General features: G+C 40.6%; 1 protein-coding gene and 1 long non-coding RNA gene across 7 annotated transcripts in view; both read left to right on the top strand.

Moving 5' to 3' along the window:
- LOC122458852 overlaps positions 1 to 21,115 on the top strand; it is a 523,493-nt gene that overhangs the window by 177,500 nt on the left and 324,878 nt on the right. The gene's annotated exons all lie outside the window — the stretch shown is intronic.
- COL15A1 (collagen type XV alpha 1 chain) overlaps positions 1 to 21,115 on the top strand; it is a 293,396-nt gene that overhangs the window by 72,146 nt on the left and 200,135 nt on the right. Inside the window, exon 1 of one of the 6 annotated variants that reach the window (XM_043508542.1) lies at positions 12,101 to 12,739. The exons of 3 other annotated variants lie outside the window; for them this stretch is intronic. In XM_043508542.1, coding sequence (XP_043364477.1) covers positions 12,361 to 12,739 — 379 coding nt within the window. In that variant the 5' untranslated portion in view covers positions 12,101 to 12,360. Of the gene's footprint in view, positions 1 to 12,100; positions 12,740 to 21,115 lie in introns of those variants that run through there. 2 more of the 6 variants (XM_043508543.1, XM_043508541.1) reach the window with 2 other exon arrangements.

The raw sequence follows: 21,115 nt of genomic DNA, 5'->3' as shown, positions 1-21,115 counted from the left end.
GAAAACTATTCTGAGTGTTAGAGATGAAAAGATGATTAACAACTAATAACTCAAGCTGATGGAATGTCCGTGTAGATTGAAATTTCCTCATATTAGATACATTTTTAAAGTGCTTTTTAATTCTGTGAGTTTGTTGTTTGTAAATTGCTGAAAACATTTAATACGCAATATTTAAAACTCAAAACTGTGAAACATTGGTGCATGGGGCAGAGAAAGCTGAGGTGCACTCCCTATGGCCTCTTCACTCTCTGTGGTGCCTGTTATGAGAGAGATTGCTATATACAAATAGTCTGCTAACAAATGAAGTCCTAGTAGCTGGTATTTCAGAACACCTAGCATCGTTCCTAGTTTTTGTAGGATCAAGAGAACTTGTCATGCACTGCAAATGACTTTGTGTGCAGTTGTTTACATGGAATTCTTAGCAATGCCTGTATAACAGTGCCAAAGTGGTCTCACTGGAGTTCAGGCTTTGCCCACATAGAGGGAAGGAAGGGGTGTGTTGAATTGCACCTTAAGAAAATATAGTGTGAATATTTGCACAAAGTTTAGTTACTATATAGACATAGAGCATAAGTAAAAGCCACTCTTCTATATAGTTTCAGAAAGAAATTCTGGTTGATAGAACATATATTGTGGTATAAACTGCAGGCTAATTCAAAGTGGGATTGACCTAAATAGAATTAACTTCTCTTTATATGTGCTGTGTCCCTATGATAAAAGATATTTGCATAGCAAGCATTCTTTAAACTTGCAATGGTATGTTTTAGTTTTTGTCCTTGTAGGATTTACTAACCTAATTACCCTGCTTTTCTTCTGCTCTCTGTGCTGGGTGCACAGCTGGATAGTGCTCATGCTGTGGACAGACACAGCATGTGATGCACAGCTGCAGACTGTCCAGCTGCACTGGCTGGCCAAGTACAGGCAAATTGAGAAAAATAAAGGATCTTCCCCAACCCCCCAGTGCTTGTAGGAAATGGAAGGCCAACTGATAAAGCCAAGGGGTTGCAGACTCCATCAGCTTGAAAGCTAAGGTCAGTTAAAAAGACAAAAATCATTCGTGGCCCCGGCTGAGTAGGGGTGGGAGTGGGTGATGACCTGGCACCTCCCCCGCTTCTTTTCCCTTCCCTTCCCACCTCCCCCCCTCACAGTAACTGGAGTTTGGGTGTCTAGTCATTCGATCTGACTGGACACTGTCAGGTCCCTTTTCGACCAGACTTTCCGTTTGAAAACCGGGCACCTGGCCACCCTAGAGAGGGTCATTGAAATCCCTGGCAGTTCTTAGATCTCTATTGTTCCTAATCTTTTAAAATGTAATGAACAAAGGAATCAGCTGTGTGGCTAAGATGCAAACAGTGTGAGGATAGTGACCCTAGCTCCCAGTTGTACCATACTATGTCCCTGTGTCTGAGGAACTTCTTTCAGGACACCTGAAATGTTCCAATTTTTCAAACATTTAATCAAAATGTTATTTTTTAATTTTATATCTGTTTAAGGTGACGTGCTATACTAAAGATAATTTGTTCTGTGTTTACCAGAAACAAAAAGTCCAGTGGAATGAATGTTTGGTGTGATGAACAGTGAAGAGAAAAGCTGAATGAATGTAGAAACAGCTATTCATCTGCTCAACGTGAATTTTAATTATGATTGTTCAGTGTTTCATGATAAACTCATTCAGAACATAAATTACTGGAAAAAATCCTCCATTTTGAGAAATATGCACATGATGATGTTGAGTAAGAAACTGGCAATAGTGACACCATCACACATTAAAAGAAAAAAGGGTACTTCTGCCTTCGTCTTATTGTTCTGTGACCCTAAAAAATGCATCACAAAAGCGTCCTAATGATTTACTTTGAAAATATGGTCACTGTCATCGAAGAGCATATGGAAAGTACCACCACATTGAGAGGTCTCCATTGTCCAAAGCGTTCAGTTGTCTGTAACCTCTTCACAAAAAGGAAGAAATAAAAACTGCTTCTTCCTTTCTTCTGTGACCAAACTGTTCAGCTTGCATAATGAAATGACATAGTATATGGTATACCTCATGAAACTGTCTGACTGCATAGTTCTCCAAATTATTAAGCACATCCTAGGAAGTGAGATAACTGACTATCTGGCAAGCAAAAGACTTTGATTTTGATGCTAATACCATATGCTGACAAAATGAACTATAAATGGTTGATGTATTTAATTTCTGTGATTAAGTTACTGAGATGCTATTACGCTTTAGGTGCCTAGAATAATGGTATGACTTCTATAGTAATGGAGTGTTTCAAAGTCACTTATTTTGGGAGTGCAAGCAGCAACTATTGCACCATTGCAAATATAGTTGTAGGCTTTTTAAATGTTTAATTCCAGAGTAACTTATGCTCTTTTTTACTTGGGATAAGAATTCCTGTGAGTCCGTCCTTCCTCTCCTCTCTGCACCTCACTCTACTTGCAGGTCTTTGGAACTAGAATGCTTTCTATTGGATCTTTCACCTTATGCAAAGATGCTTTTTGTGTAAAGCCTTAGGCGCATCTCTCTCTTTCTAAATGTGTACTACTGAAGTACTTACAAAAGTGCACTATTTCTAGACCTGAAGGAGGAAGGACCTTAATATGAAATTAGTTCAGCATCTGTGCTATATTTGAATTTCCTGATTTCTGTGAGTAATAAATTTTATACATAAGCATAAATTTTTGTAGTTAAGTAGTGATACAGTGGAAGCTACATAAAAGAAGACCTGCTTAATACATTGAAATGAGCATCCTAAGTACAGTGTGCACAAAATATATGGAAGTCCTTTTATGTAAACAGCTGGCAAAGGAATCAACCTGATAAAAGGACAAGTCATGATTCCATGGTGGGGGGGAGGGGAGACCTGAAAAATTGAGCTGTTCCGTGAAGAGATCTGTTAAATGATTTTATTTTCTGTTTTCTAGCCTGAATGTATATAAGGAAATAATGGAGCCCTCCAATGATGCACATAAACATACTAAGTGAAAGAGAACATGGTTTTGTGCATCATGTATGGTTATAGAAGGTAGTAACTGTATTCTGCCATGTAAATGAAATATATTTCTATCCAGCAGAGGGCAGGCTAATAATGATGAAAAAGACGTTAGCAAAAAAAAAATTAGAAAACAGTTCTGAAAATCAGGTCTAACTTTTTTATAAAAGGCAAACACCTGCAGTATCGTTTTGTGGGTGTGCAGCACTGCTGAAATGAAGTCCCTTGTGTATTAGATCTTCCTTTGGCTTTAGGGAAAAGACTACAGATTCTTGCTTCTTTCTCTTATTTCAGAGAATATATTGGTTGCAGTTTCAAACTGGGTACATGGAGCAGATGCTATTTTTGCTGGGAATTGCAGCAGCAGGAAAATCACTTTCTACCTTATTCACCTAGCTCAATGGTTCTCAACCAGGGGTATGTGTACCCCGGGGATACAGCAACTCATCTAGTTTCGCTGAGTTTTACAACAGGCTACATAAAAAGCACTAGCAAAATCAGTACAAACTAAAATTTTATTATTTGTGTACTGATCTATATATTATACACCGACATGCAAGTACAATATTTATATTTCAATTGATTTATTTTATAATTAGATGGTAAAAATGAGAAAGTAAGCAATTTTTCAGTACTAGTGTGCTGTGACACTTTTTTATATTTTTGTAAGTAAGTAGTTTTTAGTGAGGTGAAACTTGGGATATGTAAGACTCCTGGAAAGGGACACAGTAGTCTGGAAAGGTTGAGAGCCATTGACCTAGCCAATTCAGTACTATGTGGACTTCAAAGCAGACCATTTCCCTTGTAATTCTCTTTAGCTGATTTACTTACATTTTGGAGAGTGAAGGAAGGCCCTGGCTGTGCTCTTTGGTTGCAGCTACAGAGAGCTATTGGAAACCTTTGCACTGTGCTAAGGTAAACATCTTTGTTGAAGAAGAAGAAAATTTCTGACTGCACATCAAAGGTAACAGCTGAGTTTTATTTGTGAAGTGATGGGGTACAGCAGTTCCAATATCCCATGGAATACAGAATTACTGTGTTTTGAAATAATGGAGATTGCATGAGATTTGCATCACATGCATTGTAGTATATGGTTTACCTGCTCCCATATAAAGGGAGCTCTGAGTTTTATTTGTCTTGGTTACATGAGCTGGGAATGGGCAAAGGAGGAAAGAATGTTGCTTGGTAATGATGTACAGACGAGGAAGAGCCTGACGTCAACTGTTTTTTGAAGCCATTAGCTTATTATTTTTAATGTCTTTGTCGGATATGGTTCCTGTCATCTAACTAGATATGTCTCAGTGGGCTTCCAAAGAGCCATTGAAAGGCTGCGCTTTAGCCTTTCCACCAGAGCACAAACTGAAAACAATGGAGGTGTTCTATATTAGCAAGGCATTCATGGACAGACAAAAGAGTGAGCTACTGGGAGACATATTTGGCAATGGAAATACAAGCATGGGATGTCATTGTGACCATTAGATGGCACAGCAGGGGAGAAGAGAGAGTGAGAAAACAAATAGATAAAGCTGAGTTACAAATACAAAGCAGTGTGAAAATAATTTCATGCAAGGAAGATCTAATACATCATAACTTCATCCAGGCTTTCCTTTCTCTCTGCTGCAGGGACTCTAGGCCCTTTCCTCAGCTTGAGAACTGAGACTATGGGTATGTCTCTACTCTCACTGACAGGTGTAATTTCCACCTCAAGCAGACATTTGTGCTAGCTCTGCTTAAACTAGCACATTAAAAATAGAAATGTAGCCCCAGCAGCATGGGCAGCAGGAAGGGCTAGTTGCCAGAGTATGGACCCATGGGCTTGGATGGGATTGTACTTGGGGCAGGTAACTCTTCCTGCTGCTTGCACCACCGTGGCTACCCTTCTATTTTCTAGTGTGCTAGCTCAATTAGAGCTGGCATGGGTATATCTCCTGCTCCAGTGTAGACATACTCTGTCAGATTTTGTGCAGGATGTTTGGCTTCCTGTGTTGCTGTTTAACAATTATCTTCCGTTTGTTTGGATACAAGACTATTAATATATGCTATATGGACAGTTTAATGTACAGCAGGGGCCTCCCTCTCCTTTCATTGAGTTAAATTGGAACAGAATCTGACCCAATCTGTAATATAATCTTCATATTGAACAAATGAGTAAATAAATAATCATGCCATCAAAAACGATTTGGTTTAAAAAATAAAAAGGAGATGGGGGATTGATTAAACGTGTCAGCCATATATATATATATAACATTAGTGCTTAAATAGTTGTGAAACTTTCAAAGCTCAAGTTGCATTATGTATCATCCTCCAGACCTAGCATCTTGTAGTAGCCAAACAGAGAACAGCAATGCATTTGTTCTGCTGTCATGGCAGTGATTAGCTTCACATCACATGGAGCAAATCTCACTCCCTTTACCCAAAAAATTCCAGCAATATTTCTTCTCTCATGTCCCAAATTTGGGCCTTTGCAATTGTGTTTCATGGAGTCAGGCTAAAAGAGTTTTGTCATTAAAGTCATTCTCTTGGCATGCTGGAGGCATATTTTGCTCATTTTCAAGAGATGAAACAGTTGGCAGGAGGAAGCTGCTGCAATCTCCTTGTCTGTAACCCAGCTGCCTCTGCCCGTGGGGGGCAGGTTTCTGAAGTCTATTGATTTGTGCAATCTTTGCCTTGCTACACTGCTCTTGTAAGGGGGGAAAAAGACTCACCGGTGCACACCTGCTGCTAGTAGTCTTGGGAATTAGCTCTCCAGCATACAGAGCGCCTCCTCCTGGCCATTGTCTCACCTGCCACTGGAACTCCCAGACCCCACTGCCCTTTACCTCAGGATTCTGCCCCAGCAGGACCCCCTTGCTCTGGGTCTCCCAACCTTGCCTCAGTGGCTATTGCCAGTCATCATCTAGCCCGCGTTCACTGGGGCAGACTACAGTCTGTCATGGCCACTCATCATTGGCAAGGAGGTAGGCAGAGGCAGGTGGTCCAATCTCTGTGCTGCACCTCCCTGCCTCAGTACCTGCACAGGCCTTTACTTAGGTCTCAGCCTGGGGAGTTGCCAGGCTGGAGCTCCCCAGCCCTGCTCCAGTCCCCATACCCTTTTCTTCCAGGCAGCCAAGTCCTTCTCTCTCCACAACTAGCAAAAGACTGACTCAACTTCTGGCTCACAGCCCTTTTATAGGGCCAGCTGTAGCCTGATTGGGGCGTTCCCCAGCTGTGGCTGTTTCTCTAATCAGCCTAGCCTTTCACAAGAGTGGGGTAACTGCCCCACTACAAGCAGCTCTAATGGAGTGCTTTATAATAGCTAGAAAATGGTTGCTTGAACTCAGGATTTTATCTGAATTCTTTCTGTGCACATACTAAACAGTGGGAAAATACAAATGCTTTAATCCAGATGTCCAAATATTATTGGTTCTGCTGTTCCTAGTTTAATTTTAACTGCTATCAGAGTCCACTCAAAAGTTTCCAGAAAAGCTGTGTGTATTCACAATTGAGCTATATGCAGTTAAAAACAGTGAAACAAATGCAGCCCTGGTAATGGAGTTGCATCCACTTACACCAGGGCTACATTTGTCCCACCAATATTAGGAATGGATGAATTAGCAAGATTAAGACTGGTGTGGTTAAGGTACTGGTCACCTGATCCAAAGCCCACTGAAGTCACTGTAAGTTGTTGAGGCAGTTAGGCAGAGTTAGGCTCAGGCTGTATTTTTCCACACGGTCAACTCCATCCCAGATCACCTACCTTTCCCTTAGGTTACTGGTGCAATCCCAATAAACAGTGGTCTAAAGAAAGTTTGAAGTTTAAGGCATCACTAATTTGCTTCACATAAGTAGAGACATCTGAATAATAACTTAAATTTCTATTCACAGCCACTTCCAAAGCAGTTCAAAAACTCTGTACAGTACAATCAAGATCTGCTAAAGATCTTGGATGAAACTCCAACATTTTTTGGAAATCACTCTCCCATTACTGAATCCTAGAGGTGACATTTTTAAAGGAAATTTACCATTGAAACAATTTGCTCAATCAGGAAAAGTTCCATGTTTTTTAATCAAGTTACATCTTTTAAGAACCTTGCATAATCACAGGTTTCAGAGTAGCAGCCGTGTTAGTCTGTATTCGCAAAAAGAAAAGGAGTACTTGTGGCACCTTAGAGACTAACAAATTTATTAGAGCATAAGCTTTCGTGAAATGCATCCGATGAAGTGAGCTGTAGCTCACGAAAGCTTATGCTCTAATAAATTTGTTAGTCTCTAAGGTGCCACAAGTACTCCTTATCTTTTAAGAAAGAGCACTCCTGTCAAAACCCATACAGCTGCAATGACATTACACACACAGTTGTAATATTATTTTTAATTGGGTGTTCACTGTGGTTTTAATCAGATATTTAACCAACTCACAGCCCGAATTACAAGTTTTTAGGTGAGGGCTCACAAGTGAACACTTCAAATGCCTCTCAGAGGTGATGAAATTCACCGCTGCATGTTTAAAAGTGAGAATATGTACACATATCCATAGAGTTTTATGGGTGCCGTCCATGACTCTAGATATGTGCTATAGAGCCATAAAACAGCGAGGGGATTCATTAGTCTGGAGGAGAGCAGGTCTGAGAAAACCTACTTTAAGAACTAAAAATATAAAAACAAGTAAACCCTACCCACCCCAAACCCAAAGTAGTCTGAATCCAGAAACAAGTTGTAAATTGATGTGTAGGTACATGCCTTACAACACGTTATTTCCAGATGGGTCTCAGAAGGTAGATTGCAACCAAAGACTGGAATTAGACAGGAAGAGAGCACATGAAGGGAAGTTTGTCAACATATTTACTGTCATTTTTGTACCCATTATGTAATTATTTTGCCCATCTCTTCAACAGAGGTATGGTTCAAAAGTTAGATGTCACGTTGTTTCCAGTTTATAAAGACAGTCTTATGTAGTGTAGGACCAAAATCTAAATGGACCCAAAGTGGAACCCAGAACTGGAACATACTTATATTTCAGTTCCAGATCAGTACTTTGCAATTTGGACAGATCTCTACTTTAAACTGTTACAATCTGGTAGAAAATCATCTCTGGATTGTTTTGGCCAACAACTGTTCTTTTAGAAAAACACATGCATCTCCCAAGAAATCAGTGAGCATTGCATCTGAATATTTAAAGGCAGAATTTGGCCCTATGCACGTGTGTAATAAACTCATTCCTGTCACCAAAGGGAGAGGTGAAACCCTGACCTTTAAAACAATAAACCACAATTTTTGTGTGGCCAGTGATGTGATTCTCGCTGTTTTTTCAGCACAATAAATAGTAACTGTCTTCCAAAGCCTCTTATGGCATGGTAGGTGATTATAAAGCTATGGTAAGGGAAGAGAGCCCTGATCCTCTGAGTTCTGTTTAGAAGCAGGGATAGGGAGGGAGGTTTATTTACCAGATGGAAAAGAAGAAAATGGGGAAAAGAAGAAACTTTATTTTGTAGATTTTATTGTATGCAATGGGGAGTTGCTATACAAAACTTAAAATTTAATTCTATTTTAAAGTACATAACCATTTTCTTTTGAGGTAGGATATAGCTAGTAAAGGAAATTAGAAGAGACAGCCCCAAACTGAAGTTTCAGAGAAGCAGCTGTGTTAGTCTGTATCTGCAAAAAGTACAGGAGTACTTGTGGCACCTTAGAGACCAACAAATTTATTAGAGCATAAGCTTTTGTGAGCTGCAGATCACTTCATCAGATGCATAGAATGGAACATATAGTAAGATATATACAGATAAGTTGGAAGTTACCATACAAATCGTGAGAGGCTAATTAGTTAAGATGAGCTATTACCTCTATCAAGCATTCTTAAAACTACAGTACCCACCTGCTGAAGTGAAAAAGCAGAATGACAGAGTCAGAAGAGTACCCAGAAGTCACCTACTACAGGACAGGCCCAACAAAGAAAATAACAGAACGCCACTAGCTGTCACCTTCAGCCCCAACTAAAACCTCTCCAGCACATCATCAAAGATTTACAACCTATCCTGAAAAATGATCCCTCTCTCTCTCACAGATCTTGGGAGACAGACCAGTCCTCGCTTACAGATAGCCCCCCAACCTGAAGCAAATACTCACCAGCAACCACACAAAAAACCACTAACCCAGGAACCTATCCTTGCAACAAAGCCCAATGCCAACTTTGTCCACATATTTATTCAAGTGACACGATCATAGGACCTAATCATATTAGCCACGCACTCAGGAGCTCATTCACCTGCATATCTATCAATGTGATATATGCCATCATGTGCCAGCAATGTCCCTCTGCCATGTACATTGTCCAATCCAGACAGTCTCTACGCAAAAGAACAAATGGACACAAATCTGACATCAGGAATCGTAACATTCAAAAACCAGTAGGAGAACACTTCAACCTCTGGCCACTCAGTAAAAGATCTAAGGGTGGCAATTTTGCAACAGAAAAGCTTCAAAAACAGACTCCAAAGAGAAACTGCTGAGCTTGAATTAATATGCAAACTAGATACCGTTAACTTGGTTTTGAACAGAGACTGGGAGTGGCTGGGTCATTACACATATTGAATCTATTTCCTAAAGCTAAGTATCCTCACACCTTCTTGTCAACTGTCTAAATGGACCATCTTGATTATCACTACAAAAGTTTTTTTCTCCTGCTGATAATAGCTCATCTTAACTAATTAGCCTCTCACAGTTTGTATGGTAACTTCCAACTTATCTGTATGTGTGTATATATATATCTATATCTTACTATATGTTCCATTCTATGCATCCGATGAAGTGAGCTGTAGCTCACGAAAGCTTAATGCTCTAATAAATTTGTTAGTCTCTAAGGTGCCACAAGTCCTCCTGTTCTTTTTCCAAACTGAAGTGCAAGAATAGCATTAGGAGGCATAAAGAAGGAAACAAATGCTTAGGGCTTGTTTACAAACTGTGTTTATACTGCTTTAGCTATATGGATATGAAACCAGTATACTTAAAGAGAAGTAACTCCCTAATGTGGACACAATTATACTGGTATACCAGTTTAAGCACTGGTGTAGCTTATTCACATAAATTTGGGAGAATACACTGGAAAAGTGGGAAGTTTTATACTAGTATAACTGCATCTACATTAGGAGGTATACTGATATAAATATTTTAGTTTAAAAAAAATGTTTTGGTTAGAGATGTGTTTTTTAAAAAATGTGTATACACTATGCCTAAGTTCCATGTACAGTTCTTGGGTATACGTGCACTTATAATGAGCCTGATGGGAGCTGGATGGGAGCATCTATGGACAGAATTTGGCCTGAAGTCTCTTGCTTTGCTCTTCTGCACTAGACGTGTATGTCTAGCAAAGACAGAATTCTGCCCTAGCATCAGTAGAGTTCAGACATTTGCTCAGCATTCACATTTCTGTTTTACCAGCATGGCAGTTATTACATGCTTTCTTGCAGTGTTTTCCCAACACCACTTCTACATAGTTGAATACGTTTAAATGCATATGTGGAAAACAGCTAATATTTCTGGTCTCAGTTTGCTGCAGCTTGATTAACTGTGCTTCAGTTAGGTTGTTCTGCAATTCCACACGTTGTTGTTTCTCCAGAGCACCTACCTAAACATACTTTTAATGTGTAACTGCCAATCTGAAGTAGTGCTATTATGTCCCAGAAGGCTCTGCTTCTGTCAGTTACAACAGGAAATGTTGTCTGTACTGTTTCTTTCAAACTGTAGCAGGAAGCCAGGTATCATGGTGCTGGGGAGGTTCTAGGTGGCAGCTCCACCATAGTGAAGTAGTAAAAGAAGAAGAGTTGCTTTTGGGATAATACTGTTTTCCTTATACTAACAAAGTTCCTTGTTCAGTGTGGAAGCGATCCTTTTTGTGATTCTTTCCCATTGTTGAAATTCATCTTCACTGCACAAGGATCTTTGCAGTCTTTAGCCTCATTTCAGATTTTAATGTGGGCTTAACGGGTGCACAGAAAGTGGAGCAGGCTTTCGGCTCCAGAATTAATTTTAGCTCAAATACCCTGTGGAGCGTAACAGGATATTTGTAGACAAATTCAGAATGGGAACCCGTTCAGGAGCAATGGAGACATAAACAGAAGGTCTGGACCGTGGAAGACTTGAGGATTGTAGACAAATCTGTTTGGAGCTTGGTGGGATTTGATGTATGCTCTAAGGAAATAAGAGAAGCACTAGGAAGAGGTAAACTCTCTCCCATGAGATGGTTACAGCTGGGTCACTTTCTTATTTAGATATTCATGCAAATTAGAAAATTGAGTTTCTACTTCTCTATGCTTATGCTTATGCTCTACTATCTCTATGCAGATGCTAATGAAGCTCATGTGGGGAAGTCATCCCTCTACCCCAGCTTGCTTAGATCCATGGCAATCTAGAAAGCCCCTGCTTCATCCCATGACCTTCCTCCCTTTGATCTTCCCAGAACACCCTTCCTACATTTGCTTATCCTATTGCAGCAGCTCTTCTGTCACTGCTCAGTCCAAGTGTTGCGCTCTTCAGGAGCTCATAATCCTGGGGCTTGCGGGAGTTTATTAAAGGCTTATTGTTTTGAAAAACAAGGATCTGGTTGAGGGCTGCAGTCAAACTGGGGTGTTACCGCATAGGTTTCCCTTGCTTTTCTCTAGTTTATAAAATGTTACAAGAAAGATGAATATGCAGAAACATTGACCTTTGGTATTAGAGCTCCATAAAGTACATGGTGTGGTTTCCTCCCCGCCCCTGCAAACTCCTTGCGATATTTTAAAAATATATGACTCCCAATACAGAAAAACAGAATAAAACTATACACAAGTTTGTGTTCTGTTCACATCACTAGCCACTCTCTGGGTTTGTTTAATTAGAACCACAGTATTAGTCATTGCACAAGGATTAATTTTTAACACAGCACTGAATCTATCACCAGGGAGATCTATGTAACAAAAGATTCTTCATTTGTTGTAGCTGCTTATGAGACAAGATTTTTTGTTTTTTTTGTTGTATGTGTGTGTTTGTTTTTTTTAGGGGAGGGGCGTGTCTAGTACTTTGATTGGTGTAGATGAGAAACTTCTTCTAAAGCTGTCTTGTATGCACTTCTTTTCCATTAGAAAAGAAGTCTGGTAACTAACTGGCTTCAGAGCTACATTACACAAGGACACAAATGGTTAGTAAGGAATATTTAGGCTGTAAGTTAGACATCTAAGATCAAAAACACGTTTGAAGGTGGCTTATGAAGTCTGGCAGCAATGTAAAACAACTTTCAACAGTTTTTAGGATGACATCATTTCTTCTTCACTTTTACCAGCTGTAAAATTTGGAGACAGCAATCAAGCAATTGGAGAGGAAAGTTTGAGGCTTAATTTGTTGTCTGCAACACTGAAAAATGTTCAGCAAACTAGCCTGGATTATTTTCCTACTGCAGTCTGGTTTTACAGAAGGGCAATGGTGGTGGCAACGGCTGTGGGGCACCACACAAACAACTACTCCACCTGTAGCCACAGCTGTCAACACTATCACTTTAAACGTAAGTGTGCCTAAGGGCTACGTAACAAATGGAGTTTCACGGAGTTGGACTACCGTTAGCACAAGGGCTCCTGCAGGGAGCATCACTTCTACTGTATCTTCAGGTGCCACTGGAGTTTCTTATGAATCTACTTTGCCAGGTGGAGAAGCAGTAACTAATTTTTCCAAGGAAAAAGCTCTCTCAGAACTGGAGTTAAAGACCAGAAAGAAAATAAGTCAGGGGAAACAAAAGAAAACAGGTAATACTAGCTGTAAAATAATAAACTACTACGACAAAGCAAATTTCAGTGTTGTGTTTTTTAACACTTCATATGGCAGAAAAATATGAGTGTGTGTTTTTATATCCTTAGAGAGTACCTGCAAGAGCATATCACAGGGGCTTCCATAATCATCTTAAAATTGAAATGATACCATGCAGAGACAGTTGGAAATAATTGCCATGTGATTGTAGTATCTTTCATTATGCATGCTGGAAGTGGGTGTTGGCAGTAACAAAGCAGTATCTATCTTTACTGTCACACTGCTGCAAATGAAAGTCAAGATTTTAGTTCATGATATTGACTTTCACTTTAAGTAGTAGGTACTTAACAGCAAGAAAAAAGTCAGAAGACTGTATCCGCTGGGACTAGACTGTACACCTACAATTCTGCATGTAAAAGTCTCAAAACTCTTCATGCTGTCTAAATGTATTTGACTTTAGCAAGTAACTGGCAGAAGCACTGACCAAAAAATGCTGTCATAATTGAGGTATTAGTTTTTTCTTGAATAGATAAGACACCAATTCCCTGATGATTTCCCACCAAAAATAGGGAGAAATAAGAAATCTGTTAATGACTCTCCCATACAGTACAAGGTTGTATGACTATCACACAAATATAGATATGAGCAAAACAATAAAGGGGCATGTTTTCACCTTATAGAAACTTGTGCACCTAAAACTCCTTAGACGAGTTTGAAAATATAAGGATTAGCAGCATTGCAATGTGAAATTCCTTTGTTGCAAATTAAAATTTTATGCTGGTAATTAATAAGGCACATTTGGGACTGTCTCCTGGGGATCTTAAGTTAATTGTTATATTCATCCTGTTATATAGTAGCAGATAGACACACACTGGAGAGCTGCTTTCAAAAGGAAAGAAAGTAAAAACAGAGATGTTAGAAACCAACATGCACAGAAAGTAAATAGACTTATTTTGCTTTTTATTTATTTGTGCTGTGTCCTTGAATTCTGGGCTTAATGAACTTCTCTGACTGAGTCTAAGCTAACTATCACAGCAAATAGCACAGTGCAGACATGAATACAACACATTGAGTATGGGGCTGGCAGGCATTGTCAAAATTTATATACTATTTATCACTAGTAGAAATGGAAATAATAGCAGCTATCTCTGTGAAGCATTGGCAACATACGTGAATACAGTTAGATAATTAGTCAGGGACTTGAGGCCAAATTCTTCTCTCAGAATTGACACCAGAACCACTCCTTTGAAATCAAGAGGGTTACACAGGTGTGTCAAAAGGAGAATTTGGCCACCAATCTTGAATCCGTTGGACAAATTCTCCTTCTCCTCCTGATGCAAGTAATCCCACTGGCACTGGAGATGACCTGTTTTACTTTACAGTACCTTGTACTTTCCAGTTACATTTCCAGTTACATCCCTTTCGTCCAGTTGCTCAATACATGTATTGTACACGTTTAGATTCTTTAGACTTGGAAGGTCAAATTCAGCAGTGGTATTGTAAAGGGTGCAAATCAGACAGCTGCAAAAGGATGTGAGTCTAAAGAGAATCTAGGTCTAAATCTGAGTCTAAACTGGTGTAATTTACATGCTGAGGATAAGCAGGTACATTTTATGATTTTAAACTCCCCTTTGAATCTGGCCCATTGGATCAAGTTGGAGGAAGATGTGAACACGAGAATCACTGAACCTTAAATGTTTAGGTACCTAATTGGAATGGAGTTGGACCACTTTGTCTTCTATTATCTCCTCTATCGCAGGTAATAGAGGTAAATTTAAGCAGCGTTAGTTTTGGTTCTGCAACTGTGGGATTAACAGCCTGACATGCAAAAAGGTTAATTTACAGCTGTCTATGTATGGGTGAAATCCTGGCTCCACTGAAGTCAATGACAGAACTCCCATTGGTGTCACTGGGGCCAGGATTTCATCCTAGGAGTCTAGGTTAAAGAATAGTTCCTCCACTGTCACGTACCCTCAGACTTCAGCTCTGTTTTCCAGGCCATAGAAGTGAAGTACAATGAGCTCTGCTATTATTATTTTTTTATTTGGTTTGGCTAACTTTCAGTACTTTTTTTTCCCCTTAAAAATGTAATCTCCTGCCAGACAGCTGAACACCATAGAAAAAGGAAAAATTAGGGATACATACCAAAACCAACATTGGGCCCCAAATATTATTTGGATAGAGCTGCTCTCCACCACCCCAAACCTACATTTTCTCTTCTTTATCCCCTCCCCAGTGTGAGGGGCATCGCCCCTCTTCTCTCCAGTCTTGACAGAGAAGGCCAGCACGCCATAATCCTCTAACTCTACCATGTACAGGTTCTGGGGGTTAGCACTGGTATCCTATTCTCATGCATTGCTAGCCTGCTGGCTGGCCCTTCATGCTGTTTTTAGCTGCACTAGCTAGATTAAAGCTAGCATGGTATGCCAACCTGAGGTGCAATCATACCTCAGATTGCAGCATGGTAATACTCTGAGGCAGCGGTTCCCAAACTTTAACAACCTGTGAACCCCTTTCACTAAAATGTCAAATCTTGTGAACCCCTTCCTAAAAATGAATATTTCCAGGGATTTTCTCCTTTTTCTGAGTATAAATTATAAAAGCGGTGGTCTTGGAAATATAAAATTTGTTTTTATGACATGCTTATTACACACTATTTATTATTATTATTTATCATTACAGTATTTTTATTACATTATGAAAAGGGCAACACTCTTCCAAGATCTCACTTTCGTAGCTTGTATCACTTTGAATAAGCCAGTTATAAGACGAGGCTCCTATGTTTCATCAAGGCATATCAGATGGGAAACAGCATGAAGGTATTTAAGAAGCCAACTCAAAGCTTCTTTAAAACTCGTACACAAGCATTCAGGTCTTGAGCAGTCCAGGCAAACTAACAAAGCTTAAACTTGCTCTTCATAATAATTTAAAAACAACACTAGCAGCCTATTTAATTTTAAAAACAGCAAAAAATATCCACCTCCATTTCCATTTCTTATAAGGAGTCTTGAAGTTTAAATCTCCTCAGTGTGATAGGTATGCTTGCTTTGATCAGCTTAGCTCTTGGAAGTCCAGGGGCTCTGGGCTGCTGGCCCCGTGCTGCCTGGGTGGGGGACGGCTCTGTCTGCGATTAGGAAATTTTTTCCCGAGAACCCCCTGTAACATTTTGCAAACCCGCAGGGGTTCACAAACCCCAGTTTGGGAACCACTGCCCTGAGGGAAGCCCGTGCAAGCCTTTTTGTTCTGAGTTAGCTGTGGCAAGTAGCCTGAGGAATTGGTATGTGATCCTGGAATCTTTCTCTGGAAGGGGATCTTCACTCTAACTCCCTCTGACCACCCACCCCAAAGACTAAGCAAGGGATGTAGAAGATTCAGTGCCCGAATAGCAGCATTTTTTGTGCTAACAGGCATTCAAAGATTTAGGATTTGCACATCCTTAGAAAAGAGGTATAGGTCATATTGTAAAAAGAAAAGGAGTACTTGTAGCTCACGAAAGCTTATGCTCAAATAAATTTGTTAGTCTCTAAGGTGCCACAAGTACTCCTTTTCTTTTTGCAAATACAGACTAACATGGCTGCTACTCTGAAACAGGTCATATTGTCCATTTCTCCCTTCCTCTCCTCAGTTTAAACTGCAAGTTGCCAGTTTAAGTTGTGTTTTTTGTTTGTTTGTTTTTTTGGTTTAAAATGGTACTAGGTAAAATTAGAAGGTTTGTTTCTTTTAAAATCAACAATATTTTTGGTTATTTCAAAACTGTTGGCATAAAGGAAGGGGTGCAGGGAGTGACACTGCAAAATCAGTCCTGTAATTTCCTGCTCCTCCGAATAGTCCATATTCATCACAGCTTGTCTAAAGTACTGGCTTCTTTTTTGTTTGTGTATATAGAAATAGTGTGTGATAACATATTTGATCCTATTTTTAAATGCCAGTTAGCATATATAAGTGCCTGGAGTTGTTTTTGCTTTGGGGGTGGGGGGGGGTCTCTGATGCTTCTTTACTCCTCTTTATCTCAGAGGGGAAAAATTGCCCATCTACCATGTTGAACCAGCAGAATGTAAAAAAAGATTTTTGTTTTTTGGTTTTTTTTGGTCAGACCTCTTATAGCTAATTTCATGATAAATTTACCTACAATGATTATAGTATTCTTGGAATAAATTCCAGAAATTAAGTCACTCTGACAAAATTCTGTACAGGAATCCGCTTTTAACGAAACTACTGTAATTCCACAAATTTCATTTTCAATGCAAACATCTTACAGAGTAAACCCATACAATTTTCACAGAGCTTCATATAAAAACTTATATCTAAAACCAAAATCTCACTTACTGTTTTCATTATTTTTCTTAAAACATCTGTATTAATTTATGGGCTAAATGAAACTCATTTAAAGTAACAATCTGGAATGAAAACTTTCTTTTGTTCATTGCCTGACAGCTTGTACTTTCATTATTTTGAAACTATGCAGACAATCTAGATCACATGTTCAGAAGATTAATAAAAAACCCTTCTATAGAATCAAAGGGATTAGCCTCTGCTTTAGTGTATTGTGGTCTCTGTAAATTTAAAGAAAGGAAACACTGTAATTATTGTACATGACAAATCATACACAAGAATGTGATAGCAACTGATTTAGGGCCAGTTTCAATAGAAACTCCATCCAATGTTTTGTTTAAGGCCATTCAAATTCCCCTAAATTATTTTTTTACAGGGCTTGTACAAGATTATATATCACTAAAGCTAACGAGTTTGTATAATAAAATTGGACTTTATATAATTTAAAATTAATAGGGCTGTTTTCCTTCCTGTTTGGTACAGTAGGTTTTTGACTCTTACAAGGTAAATTAATTATGTGTTTATGTGTTGGTCTTTCTACGTATTTATGTAGCACTCACCATTGTGGTATTTCAGTTGTGGGTGCATTTGTGATCATAATGATTATTTATAGCTTAGTTTTGGTTTATAAGCTATTTGTTGTTAGAAATTGTAACAAAGACTTAATATTAAAAGAAATGTGAGTTGCTGGATAACATGACAGTTGCTGCTGTTGGTATATACTTAATCCTGCCTCAGCAAGTGGGGATGGACTAGATCAGTGCTACTCAAAGTGGTGGTCCGCAGACTGGTGCCGGTCCGCGAGCCATCGGCTGCCAGTTTGCGCGCACATTGGAAAAAAAAATTGCCGGTCCCCCACATCAGATAGCTTGAGAAGCTCTGGACTAGATGACCTCTCAAGGTCACTTCCAGCCCCACATTTCTAGGACTCTATGAACATGCATTTTCTTTCGGGAGCAGACAATCAGTTTTGAGTTACACTGAAGCTTAGTGCTAGGGTTGACAGATATCCTGTTTTCGACTGGAACACCCAGTTGAAAAGGGACTCTGGCAGCTCTGGTCAGCAGCGCAGTGGGGGCCCAGGCTAAGGCAGGCTTCCTGCTTGCCCTGACTCCCCACAGCTCCCAGAAGTGGCTCTCAGGTCCCTGCAGCCCCATGGCACATGGGTGGCCAGGGAGGCTTCGTGTGCTGCCCCCACCCTGAGTGCCGGCTCTGCAGCTCCCATTGGCCAGGAACTGTGACCAATGGGAGCTGCGGGTATGGTGCCTGCAGGTATGAGGGCAGTGTGCCAAGCCTCCCTGGCGAACCATGCATCTAGGGGCCTCAGGGACCTGGTGGCTGCTTCCTGGGAGCCACGGTAAGTGCCATCAGGACCCCACACCCCAACCTCCTGCCCCATCCTGGAGTCCCCTCCTGCACCAAACTCCCTCCCGGAGCCTGCAATCCCCCACACCCCAATCCCCTGCCCCAGTCCTGAGCCCCCTCCTGCACCCCCATCCGGACCCCTTACCCCCCCGCATCCCAACCTCCTGCCACAGCCCTGAGCTCCCTCTTGTACCCCAAACCCCTCATCCCCAGCCCGACACCAGAGCCTGCACCCCCAGCCAGAACCCTGACCCCCTCTCACACCCCAACTCCCTGCCCCAGCCCAGTGAAAGTGAGTAAGGGTGGGAGAGAGCGAGCAACAGATGGAGGGGGGATGGAGTGAGTGGGGGTAGGGCCTCGGAGAAGGGGTGGGAGAGGGGCAGGGCCTTGGGGTGGGGGTGGAGCAAGGGTGTTCAGTTTTGTGCGATTAGAAAGTTGGCAACCCTATTTGGTCCATGCTTATATAGTGCCTGGTCTAATACCCACTGAATTCTATTGGAGTTTTGCCATTGGCTTCCATGGCTGGAGGATCAAGCCCAAAGTCTGTTAAACTCCGAACAGCTACGAAGGTTTGCAGCTACAGGATGTTATGAATCCACTTTTCTGTGGACTTGGATAACATGTGTTGTCTATTACATACGTCAGACACCAGTTACAAAAATAACTGAATAAAGACACAATTGAGGCATTTTGTATGGAGTCACTGAAAGCTGTACAACCTTGACTGATTCCTTACAAAATGCCTCACTTGCCTCTATGTACAAAATGACCCTCTACATTATTTAGGTTGTATAGTCACGCACTTGAAAGTTGGGGAATGTCAGATTTACAGTTGCCCATACGAATCTTTTCTGTTCGTTGAGCGAGATATGCGTCGGGGCGGGGAAGGGGGGATAATATGTGATCATGTAATTAAAGACTGTATCATGTGTGAACAAAAGCAAATTCTGGTAGATTCAGACTGGAAATAAGGCATAAATGTTTAACGGAGAGAGTAATTAACCACTGGAACAATTCACCAAGAGTCATGGAGGATTCTCCATCACTGACAACTTTTAAATCATGACGATTGGATGCTTTTCTAAAAGATGTGCTCTTGGAATTATTTTTGGGGAAGTTCTATGACTTGTGCTTTAGAGGAGGTCAGACTAGATGATTAGAATGGTGCCTTCTGGCCTTAGAATCTATGAACCTGTATTCAGCTCTAATTCCGCCCACATCTTGAATCATGGGTTGGGTTTGAACTCTAAACCTTTAGCACTGCAGCTTACCACTTGAGTTATGGAACCAACTATATTAGGTAGCAACAAAAGAAGACTGTTAACCTAGAGTGGGAAAAACAAGCTCAGGTGTCATGTCCATGCAGTGAAAAGGGGGAACACAGCCTGACCCATATTTCCCTTTCCCCACCCTCAGGAAGTGGTGGGCTTCTGCCCCATGTTTGTGACCTTCCAGGACGTAATGAGAAGCTGGGGCTGTCTGCAGGAACTAGGAGGTATGCATAGGTAGGAATCTAGCCCTGTTGTTCCCTTCACCGCAGTTGCTCCCAGGCATTCCCAGTGCAGTATTTGGTGCTGCTGTGGTGATGGCATGAGCCCAGCTCTTTAGAATCTTTGTCTTCAGTTATTTCTTGAGGAACTCAAGCAAACTCAGCTAAACCTGAACCGAATTTCAGGGGACAAAGAAAAGGTGCTACGCCAGCCTGAGGGTATTCTCCATGGCAAATTTTAAAACCCTGCTGCAAACAATGGAGATATTAGAGCTTCTAAAAAAAAATCGCAGTAATCTCTTATAATGGTAAGTATTAGGAAACCTAAATATAGAGGTCAATAACAGTTCTCTCCATAATAAGCAGTCTATATGGAAAAGAACATTACACCGAATATCTTAGATAGCTGTTAAATGTTTTTGATATAAAGCATTCAAGAGAGCTACAGCATATTAAAGGCTAAATTGTGCCACAGCCTCACCTCAGGGGTGCCCTAGAGCTGCATTGTCCAGGAGAACATAGGGAAGAGACTGTGACTCATGTAGGGCCAATCTCTTGTGGGGCTGCTCTGTGCAGTCAGTGAGGGTAGCATTAGTGCTATTTGACTCTGAGCTGAGAGCAGTGTTGGACTTGTAATAGAGGACACAAGTCACAATATAACTTGTTCATACTCAGTGTAGCTGAACAGTTCAGGGTTTTTTGGGTTTTTTTTGGTTCCAGTGTCTTGGTGTGGGTCTTCCTGAGCATAGATGAATTGCTGGAGACATGACAGTAATGCTGAAATCTCTACAGCTTACCTTACAAGATAGCTCTTCAAAGGCCTCAAGAATTTCTTTCATGTGTAGGTATTTCTACACTGCTCATCACTGTAGTATCTGAGCATCTGAATGCCAGACTTTGCCACATGCAATGTGTTAGCAGTTTGGTATTCAAATCCACAGAGAAGAATACTGGAGAGACAAGGTGGGTGCGGTAATACCTTTTATTGGACCAATTTCTGTTGGTGAGAGAGAGAGAAGCTTTTGAGCTACACAGAGCTCTGTCAGGTTTGGAAAAGGTACTCAGAGTGTGACAGCTGAAACAAATTGTTAAGCATAGGTAGCTAACACATATGCTAAGGGACCATTCTAGGGGAAGTGTCCTGTTAACAGTCTTTCAGTTGTAAGACAAAAAAAGGGATGGCGTGTGG

The sequence above is a fragment of the Dermochelys coriacea genome, chromosome 2 (genome assembly GCF_009764565.3).
Source record: "Dermochelys coriacea isolate rDerCor1 chromosome 2, rDerCor1.pri.v4, whole genome shotgun sequence".
Taxonomy (NCBI): domain Eukaryota; kingdom Metazoa; phylum Chordata; order Testudines; family Dermochelyidae; genus Dermochelys; species Dermochelys coriacea.
This window is presented reverse-complemented; position numbering and strand designations above follow the sequence as displayed.